The sequence below is a fragment of the Nelusetta ayraudi genome, unplaced genomic scaffold (genome assembly GCF_046127955.1).
Source record: "Nelusetta ayraudi isolate G7.1 ecotype Tasmania unplaced genomic scaffold, CSIRO-AGI_Nayr_v1 ptg000042l, whole genome shotgun sequence".
In the NCBI taxonomy this organism is placed as follows: domain Eukaryota; kingdom Metazoa; phylum Chordata; class Actinopteri; order Tetraodontiformes; family Monacanthidae; genus Nelusetta; species Nelusetta ayraudi.
In genome coordinates, this window is record NW_027466092.1 from 17,252,015 (window position 1) to 17,276,039 (window position 24,025).

The 24,025-nt window shown below is 45.2% G+C and overlaps 1 protein-coding gene across 1 annotated transcript; it reads right to left on the bottom strand.

Moving 5' to 3' along the window:
- Positions 1-4,469: 4,469 nt before the first annotated feature.
- fmnl1b (formin-like 1b) lies at positions 4,470-22,907 on the bottom strand. Its single transcript, XM_076035064.1, has 26 exons — positions 22,224-22,907; positions 18,514-18,597; positions 17,947-18,027; positions 17,511-17,584; positions 17,262-17,345; positions 17,042-17,179; positions 15,332-15,419; positions 14,766-14,842; positions 14,590-14,683; positions 13,568-13,642; positions 12,931-13,041; positions 12,668-12,817; positions 12,474-12,575; positions 10,707-10,950; positions 10,385-10,630; positions 10,172-10,296; positions 9,462-9,664; positions 9,118-9,352; positions 8,951-9,019; positions 7,998-8,078; positions 7,791-7,920; positions 7,468-7,631; positions 7,277-7,378; positions 7,100-7,195; positions 6,044-6,158; positions 4,470-4,882 (listed from the first exon to the last, which is right to left on the bottom strand). The coding sequence occupies exons 1-26, from the start codon at positions 22,371-22,373 to the stop codon at positions 4,782-4,784; spliced, it is 3,219 nt and encodes a 1,072-aa protein (XP_075891179.1). The 5' UTR covers positions 22,374-22,907; the 3' UTR covers positions 4,470-4,781.
- Between the last annotated feature and the right edge of the window lie 1,118 nt (positions 22,908-24,025).

Below are 24,025 nucleotides of genomic sequence, written 5' to 3' on the forward strand. Positions count from 1 at the left end.
TACATCATGACAAATATATACTGTTAAATACCTGTAAAAAACAAAACAACAACAAGAACAACAACTTAAATATCAGACCACCCTGTCAATGAGACATGTTTGTTATGAATTCAAATTATTTTTTCATCCCCTTCCCTCATAGTTTCAGTCAGTGCCATGTCTTTGCTGCCATAAATCAAGCCGCTCTTAGAGCAACTAAAACCCATAAAAGACCAAATTTAACGGAGTTGACAGCAAAACAAAGGGATGAGATGTTGCAGCACCACTCCAAGAGGCTAATCTGAATTTCACTCCGGAGGCGCAACCGCTCACATTTAACTGAGCGGAGGAACCACAGGCCCGCTTGTCTCATCTGCTGCTGGAAGCTTCAGCAGCAGAGCAGGAAACGAGCACCTCCAAATTCTGCCCCGTCTCCGGACACCCGGGACACAGTCTGCCCGGTTTTATTCCCAAATTAGACTTTCAATTTTGTCTTCGATTACCACCTCAGAGCAGCAATCCTGAAGAACCCAGACTGGCACCCTCGCTAACAGAGTGCCGCCCTCCTGACTGCATTAGCCATGACAGCAGTAAACACACGGCTAACGCCGCTAACCTCCACCCGGGTCTGAGAAAACCATCTGTGTCAGGGTGCCGCTGCTGGATTAGCATTCAGGACGGCCGTGCTTTCACACCTGAACGTGGACTACAACAACAACAACAACAACAACGACAGGTTTAACTATAAACTGTGCAGAATAATCAGCAGTTCTTCCTTGGAGACCATTCATGGATGTGTTTCAAGTGTTCCTGTAAAAGTCAACGTGAAGTCTTTGAACACCCCGTCCCCCCCAGAGCTGGTTGTTGCTCAGCAGTGTGAAGGAGGCCTGGCTGAGGTCACCTGACCGAGGAGCTGCTCCCTCCCTCCCTCAGAGGACACGGAGCCCGACAGCGGAGACCTTCCAGTCTCACCTCTTCTCCACTCGTCTTCTATTTACTCCTCTTGTCTTTGCCGGTTCAGCTTCACACGTCTTTCTTTCCTCCTCCTCCTCCTCCTCTTCCTCCCCCACCTCCTCCTGCTCCTCATGCACACGTCTCTCTTCTCCTTCTCTGCATCCTCGGTGTTGTTTTCTCGCCTGATTATTTTTCCTTCCTGCAGAGGTTGTGTGACAGCAGCAGCACAGCCCACCCCTTCCTCCTGTTCCTCTTCCTCTTCCTCCTCTACTTCTTCCTCCTCCTTACTCTCGTCTTTCCCCTCCTCATCCTCCTCGTCCTCCTTTTCTTCCTTCTCTCCTTGAAAACTCTCCTCCACTTCCTCCTCCTCCTTCTTCTTGTCATTTTGCTCCTCCTCTCTTCTCTTGCTAATCCCTTTCTCCTCCTCCTTTTCCATCTCCTCCTTTTACTCTTCCTCCTCCTTCTCCTTTTTTCCTCCTCTTCCTTCTCCCCTCCCCCTTCCTTCTCCTCTTCCTTTTCTCTCCTCCTCTTCCTCCTCGTCCTCTCTTCTCGTCCTAATGCCCTTCTCCTCCTCCATCTCCTTCACCTCCTCCTTGTACTCTTATTCCTCCTTCTCTTCCTCCTCTCTCTTCTATACCTTCTTTGTCCTCCTCCTCCTCCTCGTCCACTTCCATCCTCTCCTTCTCCTCCCTGACCTCTCTCCTCCTCCTCTTCTTCTTCTTCCTCCTCCCCCTCCTGCTCCTGCTGTTCCTTTCTCTTGCCCACAAACACAAGGACGGTGCAGTGAAACCCAGCCCCCTCTGGTGGCCAGTGGAAGTAGTGTTGACTGACTTGAGCTTTGACAGAAGACTTGAAATCCTTTATCTGTTGGTGACTTTTGGTTTTTGTTCTTTTTTCCTCCCCCCTCCGCTCACCGCTTCTTGCTTTGGCTTTTTTAATCCTCCTCCTCTCTGCTCGCTTATTGTTTGCCAACAGCGCTGAGGTTTGCTTTAGTTTGACTTGGTTTGGTTTGGTTTGGTTTCCGCGGCCTCCATCTTTTTTCCTCCCAACCGCTTCTCCCGGCACCGTTTTCAGTCTTCCTTCCCATCCTCTCTTCCTGTCTCTGCTTCGCTCTCTCCATCCTCTGTCTGCTTCTCAGGTCTCGGCTGGACTTAATGCGAGGGGGGAGCGAGTTCTGGGATCCGAGTTCGGTGAAGGCATCACATTTGTGCAATTTGACTGTCAGCTAGAGGTCGCCAAATTATCCCCACTAGTGATCCAAATAGAAATCGAAATCAGCACAAGAAAAAAAATCTCCTCGGTCTCGACCTGCCTGACTGCCCCTAACCCCCCAACTGAGCTCCTAATCCCACTCTGTCGCCCCATTGCTTTCCTGATTGACTGATAATCACTGGTTGCTGACTACAGATGCATCCAGCGTGGCACACTGTAGTTTCTATAGATAGTCACACACACATATGCAGTGTAACAGAGGCTTTAGACACACAGTTTGCATGCTGGCACATTAATCAGACCCACTATATTATAGGGATGTGACCCGCGGCATGAAGCAGAGTGGAAATGGAGCGTCAGTGTGCAAATCCTGCTTCTGCCACAGGTGGCAGCGTAACGCACGGTCTGTGTTCCAGTTCCATGATAAATCTTACAAGATCAAAAGTATTTTTATCATCATCCCCTCGACATACATAGGAGTCAGTAAAAAAAATTAAATAAATAAAATTTGATATCCAGACGGCTCAATGTTGACGTGTGATTTTCACCTCAGCCAATCGGCTAAATATGAACATTCAGATTTTGGATCTTCAGATTTTTGGAGGGAGATCATCTACACCTCTAATATTAACGAACTTCTATATCATTAATGAAAGTGTCACCACAAAAATTTGCCTATTTTATTTTTTTTAAGTTAAAGCTATAGATATATAACATGGAACTGGAACTCAGCCAGTGTTTCCCTTTTAAATCCACAGCACAGGGTCAGTTTCACCAGTGTTACAGTTTTAGTAATATGTTTGATTTGAGTTTTTTTTAAGACATTCTAAGCGGGAAATTATTATCAAACTAACATGAGAATTCCATTTTCAGTGACGGTTTTGATCGAGTTGCTGCCACCCTGCGCTACAACACTCATGTAGAGCTGCCGTTCCCACCAGGGCCGGCAATTAAATTACAGCAGTGGAGAAAAAATATCTATATATTCAGTAGTTAATTCATTTATGGAATGTGTCAGTAGCCTCAGATGAAAATAGAATACAGCCGTTAACGTATAATCTGAATCACTTCATAGATATATTGTATGTATATTAAATGACCATTATTTTTCTTTATTAACATGTATAAAAGAAAAAAAAAGTATCATCTATGTTTTATATAATCAAGCTTTTTTTGTATTTTTATACTTGAAGAAGGGGACTCATAACGCACGCGACACGTTTTACATCAGCAATTCTATAAATTTTTATTTTTCTGCATTGAAGAGTTTTATTTTTCGTTTCTCCTGATGACCATGTAGTCACACGTTAGTAAGGACGCGGGTGTCTCGGCGGTAGAGAGTATTATTGGTCGCTGTCGAACCGCCGTGGTAACAAAAGCACACACACACACACACACACACACACACACACACACACACACACACACACACCAATCACAGATGAAGACGCCCTGTTATTTTTTTTCCCGCCGTTATACTCCAATATAACCGAAAGTGTTTGTTTACGACAGTTTAAAACTCTGTTCATTGTTTCTTGATGAATGTGTGATTGTTTAAAAAAAAGAAAAAAACATTTGTGGATGTTTAAAGTTGTATATAAACCCAGATAATATATTAGCAAATTTGCTTTTACGTGGATTTTTTTTTTTTTTAGATGGGGAAAAAAATAGTCCAAAATGGCATGCACACCGTAAACATTCCTTTAAAATCTGCACGCTCAACAGAGGTCTCATTCTCTTGTCAATAATTCTGTGTATACCTGTGAGTGTACGATAGAGTAAAACAAAAAGTGTACAGTAACATAGATTTTTGTATTATGTCGACAACGGCTCCGCCCGAGCCCCTTTTACTGTGAGAGAAAGAAGAAAAAAACCCAAACCAAGGAGATATTTGATAGATATATCAGCTGTTCCTCCAGTGTGAGAGTGCTGCTTGCCGTGTGCGACGTGTTGTCTGTGACTCGTGAAGAAGAACGATACTCTACTTACCAAGTCAGTATTACTTAAGATTAACTATACGGTGCAAAACATCATGAAACTTTGTGTACGGAGTGTTTAAAAAAAGAAAATCTATATAAAAAAGTTATTGCTTCGTGCGACAAAAATCAAGCGGACAAACGATTGCTGCTTTTGTACGCTCCTGTTGTGTTTTTGTGACAATAAAGGTGAACCTCTTCTACAACACGGCTACAGGTCCTTCATTGTCAGTGACACCTAGGGTGACTTCTACTGCAAACATTTTTGCTGGTTAAGGAAGCTGACGCTGTTCGACGCTAGTATGGCTGCACGGTTAGCACGCTTGGTGAATCAGCGACACTGAATGGTGAACAGTATAAAACATTTTATTTGTTGAAATGCAGAAAAGGAAAGGTTCCTTTTTCACCTTCCAGTATTAAAATAATTTAAATATTTTACAGTTGTTTCATTGTAACAATACTATTGTTTTTTCTTAAAATTAATTTTTAAAATCACACATAAACGATTTTCTGAGAAATCCAGAGTACCTTTGTTTAATCTCAAAGAACTCTAGATTTGGAGTTCAACACAATAACCAAACAATTCATCTTCATTCAACACAAGTAGCACAAACAGAAAGTCAAACATCTGTTCTTTTGTTTTTCTCTTTTCCCGCCTTTTCACAGCGAGATGTCGGACGACACTTGCAGTTGTTGTCCCGGCTTCCACTTTCCGCTGCGTCGGCCGCCGTCTGTCCGTCTGTACGGCTGATTTCTCAGATCTGTGGACAGACAGTTTCAGTTGTACTTACATCAAAATATTACAGCAAGGGGAAGAGAAACTTTCGTGAGAGTTGCTTACGATTCACGCTAAAGAAAGAAAGGAAGGAAGAATGAAAGAAAGAAAGAAAGAAAGAAAGAGTAATTGGAAGCGGAAGAAGCACAGAGCAGTTGGGGATTGCATTGGTCACCTCCTCGCCGAAGACGGAGTCGTAGAACATGTGAGAGGAACGTTTGGCAGAGCGCGCCGTGAAGGGCACAGACTTTAGCGCTGGAGGAGACAGGAAGAGGAGTGGCAGAAGCAGTGAACGGTAAAGAAGGAAGATAAAACAAATAAATGAGAACATTAAAGAGCCAACAGATTTTTACATTTTGAGGATTAGAAGGTAGATTTCACACAGCGCAAAACAGGAAGTGTTTAGTTTAGCTTAGCATAGTCACTGAGAGCAGGTGCCAGCCTGGCTTAGTTAAGGTGAGACCAGGCTCCTTAATCAGGCGTTTCCATTCCACAGGGAACATTTTAAAGATGTACAATTCAATTCAATTTCAATCTTTTATTGACTAGACTAGACTTTGGGTCGCAACCTCATGATGAAGAAAAATAGATGGTTCTTGAGACTCCACCAGGTAAGAACCACTATCCCAGTCCAGGCATTCGGGAAATCTATGGCCCGGGGGCCCATTTGCAGCCCGTTAAGTTTTTAAATCCGGCCCGCCAAACTTGAACAAAGTTGTAAAAAAAAAATCTGGATTCCACCAGTTTTTTCTGTGTTTTAAGAGTCATTTCAATAAAGAGCTAAATTTCGTCGGGCTTGAAGGACACATATTTTGCTGTTACGCTGTTGTTAATTTTCAATACACATTAAAGCACATGTTGTCTACATATCACATGATTTATTTTTTTTCTCCTATGAGAAACACGCCATCCATCTGCTCCTGGCCCGGCCCCTCTGTTTTACAACCTTTGTAGCCCACCGGTCAAAAACATTGCCCACCCCTGGTCCTTGGGTGTCTCACAAGGTGGACACCTCGTGGCAGTGACGTCACTGCCGGCATGCAGCATATGTGCGACACTGCTCTAGCGGCACCCTGACTGATCCATCCCCTCACCCTGGAAAACTAGAGCAACTGCGGCCGAGGCGACGTGGTGGAGGCGGGCGTACCTGTGATGATGTCCTCAATGGTGCCGTCCTTCCCCTCCCTCACCTGCGGGGACACCTGCTTCTTCTTCAGCTCGGCAATCAGGTCCACCTGCTGGAGTCTGGTCGTCACACCGAGCTGAAACGTCAAAACAGACACTCTGCTATCTGACAGGAGCTCTGAGTGAAGGCGCGACAAAGGAGAGGTCAGCAAAACCCCACTGCACTGAGCACAGGAGAACGCGGGTGTTGAAGGTACATAACCATAGACTCACTCATATAAATATGCATAATCATATAATCATTGATATGAATATGTTTAATCCAGTCAGTTAACCCATTTTTAAGATGGGCAATGTACGCATAACCTGCCTTGTAAGCTCTGTGCAGAGTAACATGATACCTAAGAGAGGACACAGGAATGCGCTCATAGTAAAACAGTGACCCTAGGTGACCTGTGGTACCAGGCCGAGACAGGATCCAGCGTCTCTCTACCAAGCATCTCCACCTCGGACCTCAGCCTGCAACTTGGGCCAAAGGCAGCAGCAACATCCAATGAGAGGCCAGACAGCCAATCAGAGGAGGGCGTAACCTGAGTGCGCCAGCGAGAGCAACTGGATCTTTTCTATCTATAAAGACAGTCAGTCAGACTTCAGGACCTGATAGCACTCGCTAATGTTAGGCTTGAACTCGACCCAGGGCTCTGTACACTTGTATCCTGAATGAATTTGTTCACTAAAGACATCTTGAAATCAGCATCATTCTCCTACGAGTCGATCATTAAACGAACACGCCGATCGTCAGCACGACACTAGAAAATAAGGCGAGCCAACAGTGTACAACATGAATGAATGAATGAATGAACGTTATGAGCTATATCGCTAGCTAGCATTAGCGATGGTCTTCAAATCAACAGCACCTCGCTGTCATCTTTAAGTGTTTCTATTTTGTTTTAAAAATTCAGCAATGCAACCTTCACATTAACAGCTGAACGATGCCACAACAGGAAACCGCACTTGCACATTGGTTTACCGCTAGCACCCTCTGTTGTTGAAGCCTTTAAAGGACCTTGATGATTACCTTGTTGCCGCCGACTTCCTCTTTCTGTGGACTCGACGGAGGGTCAAGGATCAGGAGACTCTGCTTCCGCCTCTGCTCATTCTCCCGCTCTGCTTGCTAATACAGACAAACAGTTGGATCAAACTGATGAATTAGCTGTCGCTAAACGCTCTCGCAGCGGCAGGAGCCTGACCTGACCTTGTAAGCCTTGATGAACCTCACAAACATGGGGAAGAACATGGAGGGCGGAGTGGTTTTGGAGCTCTCTCCAAAGTACTCCACTGTAGACTCGTAGACGCCCTGCAGAGACAGAGAGAGGTTTCACTTTGATTCAAGGAGTCAAAAAGAAACCCGATCATGTGATCAGCAGGCAGCATCGGGAGGAGGACCTGAGCCGTTTTCCCATCAGCTGTGAGTGAGTTGAGCAGCTCTGTGTTGCGGTCCAGGAAGGCCTTGAGAACCGGGTTCTCCGCGTCCAGGGAGAACTCCCTCCTGGTCAGCTCCATGCCTCGGTCCAGCGCCTGCAGGTCCTGAAGGATGCTCTCCAGAGACACTGCAGACGGGACAACCAGCTCCGTCAGTCTACGATGTCAGCAAAAAATGCCACTGAGCAAACTTGTAAAGAAGGTTTTATTGACCAGTTGACCAGTAAGCAGTAGAAGAAGAAGCACGTGATTGTGAATCCCAAACCCCAAAATCCTGCCATACTCACCGAGCGCTGCCTTGTCCAGGAAGTGCAGCTCCGAGTAGAAGTTCTGCACGTCGGGATATTTCTCTTGTATGATGCGAACGATGAAGTGCATTAGCGTCTCTTTCCTGTCCGTGGATTTGGTGTCCAACAGCTGGAGACGGGGAACAAAAAAGCGTAAAAAGGCAGGCAGCAATATTTTTTTTGGTCTGTTTGTTTGCTTTTACTCACAAGGTCCAGACTCTGCAAGCGGAAACCATACGCTGAGCCCCGTTTGCTGCTGTTCATGTAGTTTCCAAACGCCAGGATAATCTTCACACCAGAGACACGCACAAGTGCACGGAGCAAAGTCAGCTGGATAATGTGAGGGGAATCCACTCCAAAACATTTAGAGTATCTGCACTGGCTCTTTCAGAGCTTTTTTTTTCAGTGTTCTGAGAAATTGTGGTCACAAGTTGGGTGAACTTTGACCTGCTTCTCTGCCACTGTAGTGTCGACAAGGCAAAGCCAAAGAGAGTTGAACAGTTTGGTTTGCATTGGGCTACAATCACCCTCTGCTTTTGAGCTTCAGAGACCAACACTTGGTAGCGACCGGCTACAAGCTAGCATGCAGCACTGCTGCCTCTTCTCGACCATGACGAAGAGATCAACTACAATCATACAAATGTACACGTTCTAGATCTAGATCCAGACAGCATTTACTTTTGCGGGAAGACACTAGTGGAGTCATGGTAGCATTATGGCCTGAGGTGCGATAAGTTCTGTTGAAGAGCTGCTAATCACTGTAAAGATGTCAACACGGAAACACGGTGCGCAACGTGTTTGCTATCTGAGTATCTTGGCCGTTTGCCCATCTTGTGAAATATGACCTTTAAGTCATCTTTGCCAATAAATGAGCTCAAACTAACACTAATATTCACTGTGAAACCACCATGAGAATGTGAAAGATGTGAATTCATGTTTTCTGGCTTTAAATGGAGGTAAAATAACAAAATTGAATGAATGAGCTTTCGGAATTGGATGCCATTATTACTAGAGTGAACCTTCGAATGGTGCAAATAGCATCCAGTGCACTTACATGACCCCAGTCTCTCTCGCTCACACACACACACACACACACACACACACACACACACACACACATACACACATACACACACACACACACACACAAATACACTCACCTCCAGGATCTTCTTCAGCTTGCTGGATGACTTGACCGACATGGAGGCAGCGATGACGGCGTCCAGTTGCTGGCAGAGAGACAACAGGCGTAACTGACCCCATCACTCACCTCACCCACCCCCACACTAACCTCCCCCTGGGAGGGATGGCGGCTCTGGCTACGAACCGGCTGCATGAGCTGGACACTGTCGGGGAAGTTGCCCATGAAGGTGAGGGTGCTGATGTGCTGCGGGAGGCGCGGGATCTTGCTGAAGCGCACCATGAAGCGGTCCTCCTCGCTGAGCTCGTCCAGGGGCCTGCCCTCGCCCTCGTAGCCGCCGATGAGCCGCATCTCGTACTCGGTGGGAATGAAGCGCTCCAAGAGCTCCAGGAAGTCCAGGCTGAGGGCTTTCTGGTTGTACCTGCAGGGGGAATGCAAAAGGAGGGTCTCACTCCTGGAGGACACTGACCTGACCTGACCTGACCTGACCTGACCTGATCTGTTTGTTTGTATTTTTAAAGTTGATTTACGTCTCAATGGCGCTGCAGATGTTGGAAGCTGCCATTCCCTCCTTGCGTAGGGTAATGGCCAGGTTCTTGGCCCTGTTGGGCTCCATCAGAGACACTCTGCTGGGGGTTTTGTGCACCAGTTTCATCTTGAGGGTCCCCATGTTCACAGGGGCCATCTGAGACTTGGTCTTGAACTGTTCCTCAAAGGTGGCCATGTTCAGTTCCTGCAGAGAGACAAGCCGAGTTCAACTGATGGACGCTGTCCTTGGTTAAAGATAGCTGAGGAATGAATTCCCTGGTCAGCAAAAGTCAGAAGATCAGCTAAGGAAGAAGCTTGACAACTCAACAAGAGTTGGCAACGCCCTACGGCTGTGCCATGTATCAACATCGAGGAGCTGCCACTTCATCTCAAATTACTGTTATTAATTCAGTCCTTGAAATTTGATTGGCTATATGATTCTGTCCTTTCTGCACATTTTGAATTTGAGCGTGGATACTTGTTGGGTTAGATGGATAGATGGATGGATGGATGGATGGATGGATGGATGGACGGATGGATGGACGGATGGTGTTTTGGTAACTGATGTTGTTGTGTTCAGGAACAGTGCCGACGATGCATCCGACTTGCTTTTTCGATTTGTTACTGGAAAATGTTGCCACTTATTTCTGACTGCGATACATAGGACACATTGCATTGAAGGTCCCTGTGTGGAAACAGGCAGCGGTCATACCTGTAATATCATCTCATCATCCAGCTCATGGAAGACGGTCCCGGTCACCTGGTGGGATCGGAGCGCCTGCCAGTTCAGCAGCGGCATACGATACTTGGTCTGAATGGGTTTCTTCTTCTTGGAACCTGAATCAGAGTCGGAGTGATTCACTGTCACAAACACCAAACTGAACGGCAGCCTTTCAAAGGTTCTGCAGTGTCATGAAGGGCTCACCTGCACTCCCATCAGCCCCCTGTGCTGACGGCTGGTTGGCAGGACCTGCTGGGGGTGGAGGAGCTGCTGGTGGAGCAGGGGGAGGAGCCTTGTCTGAGCCTGGAGGGGGTGGGGGAGGAGGAGGAGGAGGTGGTGGTGGTGGTGGAGCAGGTGGAGGTTGCACTGAAGTCGACTGCAGAGGAGGCGGAGTCTCCGGCGGAGGGGCGGAGTCACTGCAGGCATTTGCAGAGTCGACCTCGTCTCCTGCTGTAGAGATACAGGAAGCAGTTCTTAGTTGTCCCGAGAAATCCTACAGTACACAAAGTCACATGACGGCACCCACCTTTCTGTGGCCCCTGCTGGACCACAGGGACCACCTGGAGGTCCACAACACCCGAGGGGGACTGCTCCATTCGGAGGAGGCCCTGCTCCACCAGGTCGTTCACTCGGCTCTGCAGCGCCATCAGGTGGTGAGTGGCGCGCTCCTGCTCTCTCTCCCGTTCTCTCTCTCGCTCACGCTGGAGCTCTCGCTCTTGTTCACTCTGCTGCAGCTGGGTGACCTGGGAGCACGACTCCTGCAGACTCTCCTGACGACCCAGCACAGACATCAGTGATTACATTTGCTTGCAGAGCTTAATCAGACTAAGCTCATAATTGGGTTTTCTCATCTAATTGTGTGTGTGTGTGTGTGTGTGTGTGTGTGTGTGTGTGTGTGTATACATATATATAACATTATTAATATATTCTGGAGCAGGAAGTGACCAAGCTCAGCAAATACACCATGGCTGACTGGATGTCACTGCCCTCTAGAGGTTGCTTCATGAATGAATTTTATTGAAAAAAAAATAATGCGTGCATACGTATATATTTCACATTAAAAATAAAATAAAACAAAATGAACATGTCACATCCTGCTAGCTTTCAGAAACAAAATATATTTTTTCGACATTTTCTGGAATTATTCTTGCTGTTCTGACTGACTGCTCAATAGACCCTTTCATTGCATTCAAACATTCCGAGCCTACCGAGGATGCCCACGCAGCATTGGGTTAGTACTTCGGCTAAAGCAAACTGCATGGATGCCCGCGGTCCTTCAACCAGATATTTCCGAATATGCGATTTCGTTGTCCAATGCGGACCGCGAGAAATACCTTATAAAATTAAAATTAGCCGATGATGATATTCTGCCTGATTTAGCTTGTTTGTCAAGAAGAGCGCTAGTCGACGGCTAATTGCAAGCTAGCTACCTTCGTCCAGCACAAAATAACTTTCGGCAGCATACGTTTCATATACACCCCAGGCTTTACAGCGCAATCTAACAGAAAGGGCTGATCAATGATAACTTGCCTGAAATTAAGTTGACACTACAAACACAAGCCTCTGACTGGTTGGACTTGTTAGTGTGCCGCCAGTGCAACTGTGCATCAACATTCCTATAGGATGGAATGTTGATTGACAATGGCTTTGCCCAGTCAGAATCGAGGAAAGTCATTACGTTGGTTGTTTTCTCAAGTTTTTGAATCCGAACTTGAGCAAAGTATTAAAATAGCTGTATTTCATTCATTTTTCCACCCAGTATTTTAACAGTCATTTCAATAAAGAGCTAAATACCGTGGGGCTTCGAGGACCCATATTTTGTTGTAACTTTTGTTAATTTTCAATTGACGTAAAAGCACATGTTTCTACATATCCCATGATATTTTTCTCCAATGAGGTGGGTCACTCAGAATGAAAGGTGACCACAAGAAGATAGACACATTCTGTTTTTAGAGAAGAGAGAAAGTGAAGGGGAGGCGCGCGCCGCTTCAAGTCTGGCGTGAGCGACGCCATCGTCCCGCTCCGCGGCTACGATTCTACAGCCAAAAGTGCCCAACGACAAAGAACACTGGCCAGTGGCCACCGCCGGACTCCTGAATTCTGTCGCACTACATTTACGCGTTCGCAGCGCGATGACGTCAGCAGACACGCAGCGGTGAAAGCGGAGGGGGTGCACCTTGGCGGCGGGGGTGACACCCCGCTGGTTTTGGTCCGCAGAGAAGGGACTAAAATGCCGGTCGATTGCGCGACGTCCCGTTTTAGTAGAGAAGAGACTTAGGATGAGGAATTCTACCTTGAGGACCTCCACCTCTTTGGACGTCTGAATGAGTTGCTTCTCCAATCCAGAGACCTTCTCCATCGTCTCCCTCTCGCTCTCCTGCAACCTAGAGTTCAACTGAGACACCGACACTCATCTTCACTCCCGCACCATCACAGAGAATCACCGGACCTGTGTGTCTGTGTCTGTGTCTGCGTCTGTACACTTACCTGAGTGTTGTGCTCCTGCAGCTCTTCCACATGCTCCAGCAGGGCGTTCTTGGTCTCTGCGTCCTCCAGCAGTGCTCCAACATCAAACATGTTGTCCAGGTAGGCCTGAATCTGCACCAGTAGCCGGTCGCTCTCTGTTAACTTCAGTGTCTGCACACAAAAAGTAAGATTTTTTTTTTTTTTTTAATTCACAGTGTTGTTAAACAATAACACAAAATGGAACAAATGGACGTCTTTTATTTTATTTTATTTTATTTTTTTACCTCCAGGTATTCGTCCAGCCCCTGGCGACTGAACTCGTACTGCAGATGGACCCTAAAGTTCATGTTTTCCACAGAGTGAACTACGATGTTGATGAACTGCATGCAGGCCACCTAGTGGACACACAGCAAGACGCAAGTTAGAATGTTTTTTGTTTTGTTTTGTTATCATCAAATAGGTGTGAACCTCCACTTGCAAACAAGGACCATATAGGTACTGTGTGCAATGTCACCTGACAAAGTAAGCTCATGACATTCAAGTATGAAAAGCATGTTCTCCTTTTCCATAAAAGTTGACTTAGTAAACTATGTTAATACCATTAGCATCAATTCATCATATGAATTATATGCTGCAGTACACTGTGCTTGACATGGTGTTAGCAGCCAAAGGAGCATTTCAATTCCAACCTTGCAAGTCAGCACAATCCCTAACGTATACACTTTTGATGACGCATCAACTGTCGTTGCCACTAGACCTGTTACACAGCAAAATGTGTTCTTCCTGAAGTCTAACAAACTTAATGGTATATATACAGTCAAAAATTCATCATCCCAGTCCCAAATCTAATGTAACATTAATCACGTACACAGGAAGTAAAAGGTTTTTTTTTATTATTTTAAGTGTTTTAAAGAAATATACCATGAAATCAATGTTCTTGTCTTCCTTGCAGAAAAACTCCATCAGCTTCTCAAATCTGTTTTTCTCTCCGCACACCTGAAACACATCAACCAAAATTAGATTACACAGCATATTGCTAAAACTTACTGAATCCTGATGATGAAGCTAGAACAGTGCGCTGTCGTGCATGGACACAAGGCAGCTGTGCTGAAAAGAGAAACAGCATTCATCTGTCCATCCATCTCTCCATCCATCCATCCATCCATATATCATCCATCCGTTAACTCAGGCTCTGCTGCCCAACTTCAAAGACTCAAGCGACCATCTACACTCACACCTGTAGAAGTAGTTGCCTGGTAACTTAAAGGGTCACAGGTAGGAATCAAACCCACAACCTTGACCAACCTTTGCCCCACTACTGCACCACCGTGTTGTCCACATCTGTGCTTTCACATGTCGATTTATAAACTCAATGTTGCAGTATATCAACCTGACTTCTAGCCAGTTTGTGCTACATCTGGTGCTCCATCCATCACCTGGTTATCGCACGTGGACACACACAGCATTTTCCTATAAGCAAGGGTTGTGGTGTAGTGTGGCTTTTTGGAGGGTAGGTTAAGATTTCTATTGGATTCCCATCTCCTGCCAGTGTTACATGTTTCACCACTATTGTGATCTTTCCGGTCTTATGGAAAGGCGTTCCTGTTTTAGTGCATATCCTTACTTTCATTGTCTTATTTTGTTGTTCACTCATTGCTCTGTGGGGCATCTCATGCGCAGGCAAACATTGCATCTCCCAGTCGTTGTTTTTCTCAGATATATTATTATACCAGTGTCTGCACCAGGAGACCACACCGTTCTCATTATGTAAATGTCGGGTCTCAAAGGAACGGCCTTTCCATTTTTAGTGGCTTCTATGTAGTCATAGCCCCGAGCTTCTTTGGCGACACCTCTTTCATATTCAGTTTGAACAATTTTGTAAAAGAACAGGAAGCAGCTCCATCACATGGTCTGACTGGAGATCCCCAAAAGCGAGTAAGAACCTCTTTGAAGTTGTCGAATGCCGATAGAATGATGTCATGGCCCCCCCTCACCAGGCAGACCGCTGCCAGCAGCTCCAGAACCAGAGCTTTGGTCCTGAGAACACACAGGTGCATTTAGGGCTTTTACTGTGAAAGTCGTGTGAGGTGTCAGTAGCATGGGTGTGTCAGTGCCTCACCGCGGGTTCCTGTTGTTCAGGCTGAGCGTGATCTCGTTCACACAGCAGGGATGCTTCATCACGAGGTTGAACCCAGTCTAAAGACACACAGATGCTTAAAGTCTTGAACCGGAAGTCACATGACTGATGGTGATATCTGTGTGTCTGCATTTAAAATATAACCATTGATCATTCATCATCTTTGAAGTAAATGAAATGAATTTTAGACTAAAACATCATGAGAATTGTTTGACAGTCCATCTGACTCACACATCATAATAATTTGTAATGACAACGTATTTTTGGAAAAACATTCAACAATTTACTACCACAAGAAATTACAAATTAAAAAAAGTCAGTTTAATAACATATAGAATTATGTTATGATGTTTTATTGTATTAAACAAACAAAAAAATTCAAACTTCTTAATTATAAAAATGTATTAATTTGGCAATTTTCCATTTGATGTACTTTATCATTTGTCCCAAAAAATAATTTCTTTCTTTTAACAGGCAAACATGGTGTTCATAAAACACTGTGGTTGTCATGTGAGTTCTGGGGAATGTGTGTGTGCTGTTTGTGATACCTGGTAGTTCATGATGGCTCGTAAACACATGATGCAGAGGTGGACATCGTCTGTGGGCGTCACGACTCGAGAGTTCCACAGAGGTTTCCTGTGACAGAGGCAGAGCCATCAGGTTTGTGGTTGCTGACGTGGTATGCACTCAAGGCAAAGCAACACGTTTCATTCCATCACTGCTCACGGATTGTTAAATATTCCTGTTGTGCGTGCGCAGTTCAAGCATGTATACCAACACTGTTCTAACCCTGGATGCCCTGCGAGTAGTGATGTAGGCAACACCATTTCAACCAAGACAAGACCAAGTCAAGACTGAGGGGGAGCAGATATGGAGTTGAAACCCCCCAAAAATGATCCTGTCAGAGGATCTGTTCATACACTACACTGTCAAAGATGCACGGATTCTGAAGGCCAGAGCAGTCCTGAACCCTGTTTATGTGCCTCCTCACCCTGGTGGCATTATGGAGTGACGTCGCTTAAATGTCCAAGGTCAGTCCTGCTGGACGCTGTAACTTCCCAATGAAATAAATTGCAACCGCTCATAAATTATCTTGTCAAGACAACCTTAACTGACACTAAGACAAGACTGCCAGCATCATGGCCTAGATCAACTCAAGACCAAGGCCAATAAAGTGTGAGAATCGACTGGACTCTACCGCTGTCATTAAGTGTGGGATGAAAGCATTTTGTTGCAGTAGGTGAAAGAGGTCAGTCAGCTCATGACGAGAAGAGCTGGAAACAAGCAGGCATTTAAAGAAGAGTGCGTAAAATGATGTGGGACCAGCTTGTCTGGTTTTTTGAAGTCCCCTCAAGATGGAGACAAGACCAAAAGGTGGCAAGGCCAAGACCGGTCTTACGACCTGAGTGCTACCACACTGACACACATTCTAGCCCCATGGGATGGGATCCAGCATGGTAAAACAGGGATGGTGGTCCAGAGCTGGTAGATTTGTTCACTTTCTGTACCGTCAAGAAAGATTGCATACAGCCTCATATAGCCATCATATTCATATTAACCACTATGGCTGTAGCAAGTCTGCATTGCTGCTGCGGGCATGTCATGATATCCTTATCATGGCAGCTGACCTCTGCTCCTGTGAGAAGCTGGAGAGTTTGTGCAAGAAGGTTTGGTCTTGGCAACCAAAGTGTTCAGTGTTCATCTGTTCTTCAACTGAATTTCATACAGGAACATACTAAAGTTATATAGCACGATATACCAGGACATCTGGACGAGTTGTGTCAGTGGTGCTGGTGGTCTACACAGCAATAAATTGTAAACAGATTTAAAGGTATTTTTGGGAAAGAAAAAAACACTAAAAAAATTACTTTAAAATAATCATAATTCACTTGGAAGTGATTATCAGTATCACACTTAAGAAAAACACGAGTAAAGTTCCATCCATCCCTTTTCAACACCCGCTTCTTCCTGCACTCAGGGTAGTGGGGGTCTGCTGGAGCCTACCCCAGCTGTCATAGGGCAAAGGCAGGGTGACACTGCAGGGGCTACATGGAGACAAAGACAAACAACCATTCTCTCTCTCTCACTCACATTCACACCTACGGACAATTTACCTCACATGCATTTTTTGGATTGTGGGAGGAAGCAAAAAAAAGTCAAAAACCCAAAAGCTCTTGAAAAACAGGAAACTCCTGCTCCTGTGACAGCAGGCAAGAAGTAACAGACACATGCACGTACGCGCACATGGACACACTCACCTAACAGTGAGGGTCTTGGCCTTGGCCGTTCTTGGGGAGTTACTGGCACTTCTGTTCAGATCTTCGGGTGACTTCTCAAGGGTTCTGTGTCTGTCTGTTGGCGGCGGCGTGCTGCTGTCCACACCCTCTACGTCCAGCCTGGGATAGAAAGTGAGATAGTTTGATTCAATCAGGAGGTTTGGAGGACAGACGGTTGCCTCAGTTTCAAGCAGATACTTACAAGACAGAGCTGTGGGCAGCAGACAGATAATCCACCAGCACGTCCAACCCTCGATTCTCACTGTCAAGGAATTCTTGAGCCCAGCTGCAGACACACAACAAGTCAACCAAATGACCTTGACTGTGATTCACACAATAATGCATAAAAACTAAATCTGCATTCCAACATAAACCAAGTTTAACTGTTGAATACACTTTTGACAGTTGAATGCAACTGAAGATCAGTTTGTGCGCCATTTGGGTGACTGACCCAATGTGATTGGTCCTCAGGGAGATTTCCAGCTCTCGGAGGACCTGGGTAGATTCCTGGACGCGTCTCTTAAACTGAAAGGACACAAGCACGAAGGTCAGTAAATGACTTACTTTTATCTTTTGAAAGTCTCCAATTCTAGGCAATTTCATAATTTAATGATAGTGGGGATGTTCTAACTGGTTTAGAAACAATACATGTGTTTCTGCCTGCAGTGTGAAAGAAAAACAATCCTCCCACCTGGATGTTTGATATTATTCATTTCCAACAGTGTGAAACACTTTTATCATCCTTAAAAAAAATGAGTGGCAACTGTAGACTTTCTTTCTGGCTGCATCTCACGATTCACTGTCACTGCAGAAGAGCTGCCACACCCACTCTTTACCCTGACTTGCTGTAAATACAAGAACAGAGTCCATGTGGACACAAATTGAACCTTTCTACCACCGCCGTGATCCAGAACATTCCTCAGCTTCTCCAAGTAGGCAGATGGAGGGTTCTTCACCTGAAATCTCTCCTAATGGTGCGGAAAACATACACACACACACAGGCACACACAGAAAGTGAGAGAGAGTACTAATCATATTTGATTGCAAAGCAGCAGTGAGAAAGCACAGTGGATTACACAGCATTTCCAATGCAAATGAGGTTGATCTTAACACCCTCAGAGACTACTGCAGTAGTTTCACTCACTCACACGCGCGCACACACACACACACACACACACACACACACACACACACACACACACACACACACACACACACACACACACACACACACACACACAGTCATTGAGTCCTTCCTCACTGCGTCTGAAAATTCTAAACCTTTTGAGAAAAAGAAGTCTTGAGTCTCTCCAATGTGTTACAATTTGCATTTAACACATTTTTTTTTTCAACACATCTTTAAACAGACATGTTCAGTATTTATGAGCCTCCTCTTGGGAGCATCACTGTAAAGTCACCATGGCCTTCTTGTGGGAGATGGAGAGCGGACAAACCTGGTCACAGATCAGATCCCACTTCTTCTCACTGTCGTATTGACTGAGGAGCTTCACCTTGTCGGCAGGAAGGTTCATCGTGTTCTGAAAATAGGAGATGAAATGAAACCTGCTGCATCACACGCGTCAAAGAAAGAAAGAAAAGTTAGCACAGATGTGTTGTAGCGCCACCTCCTGCTCCACAGAGGTGAGTGCTCTTGCTGGGTTGACAAATAGGAATTAATGGGCAGAAATGAGAACATACGAACATTTGCCTTCGTGTTGGTATTGGTATTGTCCATACCAATGTCTTGTAATGGCATTTTGGTTGTGTGACGCTGACGCGCGGTGACTTGGAAACACCTTGATGATGCCGTCTCTTCAGTCCAGCACTGCTCTGTCCTGTACTGTGCTTTGTAAGGGCTATAATGAGGGCTTTGTGAACTGGTGTTGGAAGCAGGGATACGTGATCAGATTTTCCAAGTTGTAGCGACAGATGGATCTGACACACTCCAGGGAAGGCAGTGTATTAACTTCTTTTGCTTGGTGTTATATCGAAGTTTCTATGAAATCTGGGTAGGACACTCGTCAAGCTGATGTCATTAAAATGTTCTATGAAATGCAAATATCACTTAAAAAAAAAAAAACTAATTTAACTTGTTTGAGAAATAATTGGAATAACTTTTTAATTCAGAACTAGTCTGAGAGAACTGGGATGAAGGACAGCCAGCAGTACCTTGAAGCCTTCACATAAACGTCAGTGGTGAGTCACACAACCGGCTCTCAGCCTGGGTCAGAGTTTATCACCGTTCATTATCAGCAGTCTGTTGTCACAACACAACAACAGAGAGGAAGCATCATTGTGCAAGCTCGCACTTTGCTCACACTGGACCATTTTAGAGCAACAATAAGACACCAAAACAGAGCGTATTACAACCAGCATTCTTAAACCAGTCTTGACAACTATCCTAAAATGCTGCTATTTTTAGACAAACAGTTCTAAATTATATGATGGTCACAAATGTCTATGATGGTAGCTTCTCTCAACATTTACAAAAAACTATGTTGATTATGTTGTCAATAGCCAAAAAAAAAAAACCCTGCTATATTCACAAAAAACAGAGCATATATGTTAAAAACTACATTCTGAAAAAAAACATTCTGTTTTACTTTTCTAAATGCAAATCTGTCATAAAAGTTAAAAAAAAAAAAAAAAAAAAAACCTTGTTGAAACTTGTAATCTACACTAAGTCAAACTGCTGCAAACAAAAGGAATGCGTAATAAACACTGTCTGCAATTGTGTTGCTCATGCAGCAACTCCTCCCAAACCTCTGATTAAATTAACAGCATGAAATGTTATTTTGTTTTCCTCTGGATTCCTGCACAAACTGGAACTCTGGAGTCAGCTCATGTGAAGGACGGAGAATGTTAATGAAACAAGTCTGAGCTCACACACACACACACACACACACACACACATGTTTTACCGACTGCATAATGTTTCATTGGGTCTATTCCACAGACATCAGCTGCACTAATAAGGACACACATGCACGCACGCACACACACACACATCCACATTCTCCCTTTAGAAATATTAGAAGAACATGGTGCACATCTAATTGATCACTTCCTGCAGTGGGCACATTTCTAGAGTGTGTGCGTGTGTGTTTGCTTGTGGGTGAGTGAGCGAGAGAGAGAGAGAGAGAGAGAGAGAGGGAGAGAGAGAGAGCACAGCGAATCAATGTTGTTGCGAGGCTGGATGTAATCAATCAGGCCTGACTGATCAATGTGACGCCTCTTTAATCTGAAAAAAAAAATGTCCTGGTTTTGTTTGCTCTAGAGGTACATCTGGTGTTAAGCTAAAGAATAACCATTAAAACCGTCTTCCACAATGTAGTGTAACTTATTGATATGTATTATCCGTTAGTGATGTGGTCTCTGATGAAACAAAACTGATACTTTAGGACATAATTAGAAACCTGATTAAGTATGCCTAACAAGAAGAACTGCTGACTGCGCGTTTCTTGCCTCCTTCTCCCCATAAACACAGAACCTCAAAATACAAATTTACAATATTTCATATTCCGGACCAGTCAAGTGCTGCCTGTTGAAGGAAACGTGCAAAACATTGTGTGGACAGCATAACTGCCAGGTGAGAGATCATCGTCTTCTACATTTTGCAGCAAGCTGACTCAGCAGAACATAAGGGGTGTGAGTTTCAGTGTCGGGAGTGGGGTGGGGTGGTTCTGTTTGGTGGGATTTGCCGACGCTGTGTGAAGCCACATTTGATGCAGTTCGACTGCTGCAGAGTGATGAATGTTTTCCCACTGCAGCTTCTGAACACCCAAAGCCAGCACATCCTGCAGTGAGCTCCAACAGAACGCATTTTCATGGTGCATGAAGAGTGCAAACTTGAATGTACAACGTTATTGTTTTTGCTTTTAGCCTTACACAATGCTTACATTTACGTAATTACTAAATGTAATTTATTTCTATTTCTGAATTTATAGTGAAAACAATACAAGCCAAATCAAGTTGATATATAATCTTGGCATTATTGGAATCTGGAGGATTGTGGAAGCCATTGATGTGAGCACGCTCAATGCTGGCAAGCCGCCTCTTTGTCTAACACAATGTTGCGCGGTTTCAGCAAGCTCCGAGTTGTGATGATAAGGTCAGAGAAGATTGATGGCAGGAATGCAGCTCCATCGCACACCAAGTGGTCTGGTCACATACTCAACATAACTCCGGCATCGCACTTCAATCCTTCCCTCTCCTGTGCTAACAGTTGTCCCTGGTTGTGGTTGGTGGTATACGTTCAAATCCGGGTTACACACACACAGTGTGTGCTCTCAGACTTTGGCGCAACACATTTAGAGTAATTGGCGTAAAGGGCTATTTAGGTGCGCCTGGAATACATATTTAACGTCCAGGAATTCCTCCCGACAGGTGGAACACTGGCTCCTATAATAACAAGTCTGCATTTTCGGTGTCTGACCTCCAGAGTCCCACTGACAGACGTCATTGCCATGAGTCAGTGAAGAGCACGCTAAAGTCATGGCCAGGAAGTCAATTCATTCTTGAGGAATGCCATTTGGGCAAAAAAAAAGGCCCGGAGTCACAGAAAAGGCCACCGCTGTATGGAATATGAAGATTCATTAGAGAAGCTAATAAACCATCTGATTTCTGTAGAAGAAAACTCGACTGTTGGTTTGCTTTCGTAACCAAAGGTATGTAGTGGCTCGAACATCACAGCCATGTGTTCCTGTTGACACACATCAACATGTTGATTCCGCTGCTGTGAAACGTCCCAAATTCACTTTTTTCCATCTCGTATAGCAAAATTAAAAGAAGTGAAACAAAAAAAAACTGGTAAAGTGAAAGGCAGTCGGAGATGTTTGCAGAACTCTGAGTCGGACCACAATGGCAGAAACATCTTCTGGTCATTTGTAAGCTTCTCCAGAAATGAATTTAAGGAATAGAAAAGTAGGTTGGACTGCAGATGGACGAAAACCTCCACACACACATGCACACTGTTCCAGCCTAATGCTGCTTTAAGCTCCAGCATAATGGAACTCTTATGTATCCCTCCACGGTGGCTTTGTGTACCTGGCACTGCAAGTGAGTTCAACCTGAGGACGTGCTCAGGACCGTCATACTCCAAATTCCTATATTTTTAAGTGTGAAAACTGAAGCTGCAAGGCTGAGCATGATGTCACACACTCACCAGTACATCGCTGAACCGTTTCTCCAGCTCCTCCTCAGGGGGCATGGGGAGTTTCGGGCTCTTGGTTGGTCCCTTGGAGCCCGTGGAGGCCATCACCGGCTTCCCCTCCTTCCCCTGAGGTACCTCCTCGCTTCCTGCAGCGTTCCCCATGAGTGCCGATCCCCAAAATGAGTCCAAAAAGTTGTTTGTTGTTGTTTGTTTGTTTGAAATAACCCTATCTAGTTAGTCAGAGTCAATATACAGCCTGTCAGTCCTGACTGGATCCATGCTGAAGCTCTCTCCTGGAATAAAGCAGCAGTCTGACTGCGAGCGAGATCTTGGTGCATTATGAAACCCGACACAGAGGGAAGGGGATATCCTGAGGGTGACAGACGCAGTGACAGCTGAGCGAAGGCTGAATGGGAGGAGAGTGAGAGTGAGTGGGGAGCTCGAGGAAAGGTGGCGAGAAATAAGCGAGGGGAGTAGGTGGGGGATTTCTGGGAGAGGAAAAACTCTGCAGGAAACTCCTCCACAGGCGGCATCACCCCTCAGGTGACGGGGCACGCAGGTAGTCAGCAGAAGCTCTTCATCCTGCTTCTGCGTGCTGGCACTCACCAGGAGTCTGACGCGCACATCCAGAGGAGGAGAAGGAAAAATGCAGCGATCCAAATGCTGGTGCGACTATCCCAAACAGAGACTGACTCTGAGAGAGAGAGAGAGAGAGAGAGAGAGAGAGAGAGAGAGAGAGAGAGAGAGAACGCAGCAGCAGGCGCTGACAGAGAGGCGCTAACTGGGTCCTAGTGCCTCCATGTATCAGGACCAGGGAATTTTCTCATGTAATCCGCTGAGGCAAAAAACTCTGACTTATAGTTACAATGAGGCAGACGTCTGGAAAAAATAATGATTTCCAACAAAAGCCAAATGCAACAGTGTTGAACTGATGTTTCTCTTCTGTTCAACGGAGCAGAATGGAGCTCAAGCATTTGAAAAACTCTACAGCAATGCCTCTTTTCAGAAATCCCTAACCCGCTTACTTCTAACAATACACACACCTTGTTGGCTGCAGCTTACCGGAGGGACTACTTTCTTTCACAACAGAGCAGCCATGCATCTACCCGAGAATGAGCGCTTCGGCTGTCAACAGATGGAAAGGAAACACCGCACAAATCGCTCGACAACTTCATTCTGAATCATCGTGCTGCACTGATGTTCACTGATGCCACCGCAAGTGACGTTTCTCACTCTGGGAAGTGACGGCCATCAGTTCTGCGTCCTGTCAGAGCTGAATGAGTGAGGACAACTCAAGTGTCTCCGTGATGCTTTCAACACTAACTGTATTCAGCAACACGTTGCATCATAATGCTCCCAAAGAGGATCACACTCATAATCGCAATCATAAGTTGGGGTGCAGCGGTGACATAAGCTGCTGCGAGTGTGTTACTGGAAGGCTGATGTTGAATAATTCACGAGGGCCTGACTGATACCTGAACACACCTGGTCTGCAGCAAAGCGGACGTAGCCAAGTGTGACCAGCAGAGGGGGAGGTGGAAGTTGATGAGTCAGACTGGATGTTACCCTCTACCTCTCCACCTCCACCTACGCTCAATTAATTGGAATCGTTTGGTTAAATTAATAAAAAAAATGTCACATTTTGATTAATTACTAATGCAAACAATAATATAAGACAAGAATCTGATCTATTGTTGACTTGTTGTGGATGTTTAACTACCGAAACAAGTTTAAGGAGCTCCTTCAGAACACAACTGACCCTTCACTAAGCTTCTCCCATAAACATTATTACTTAACACCATGGGCTCAAGACA

Coding starts and splice junctions, on each gene's coding strand:
- fmnl1b (XM_076035064.1), bottom strand. CDS start 22,373: ATGGGGAACGCTGCAGGAAGCGAGGAGGTACCTCAGGGGAAGGAGGGG. Junction 18,598..22,223: donor AACGGTTCAGCGATGTACTG/GTGAGTGTGTGA, acceptor TCCTATTTTCAG/AACACGATGAACCTTCCTGC. Junction 9,020..9,117: donor GTGTCCAGCTCATGCAGCCG/GTTCGTAGCCAG, acceptor TCTCTCTGCCAG/CAACTGGACGCCGTCATCGC.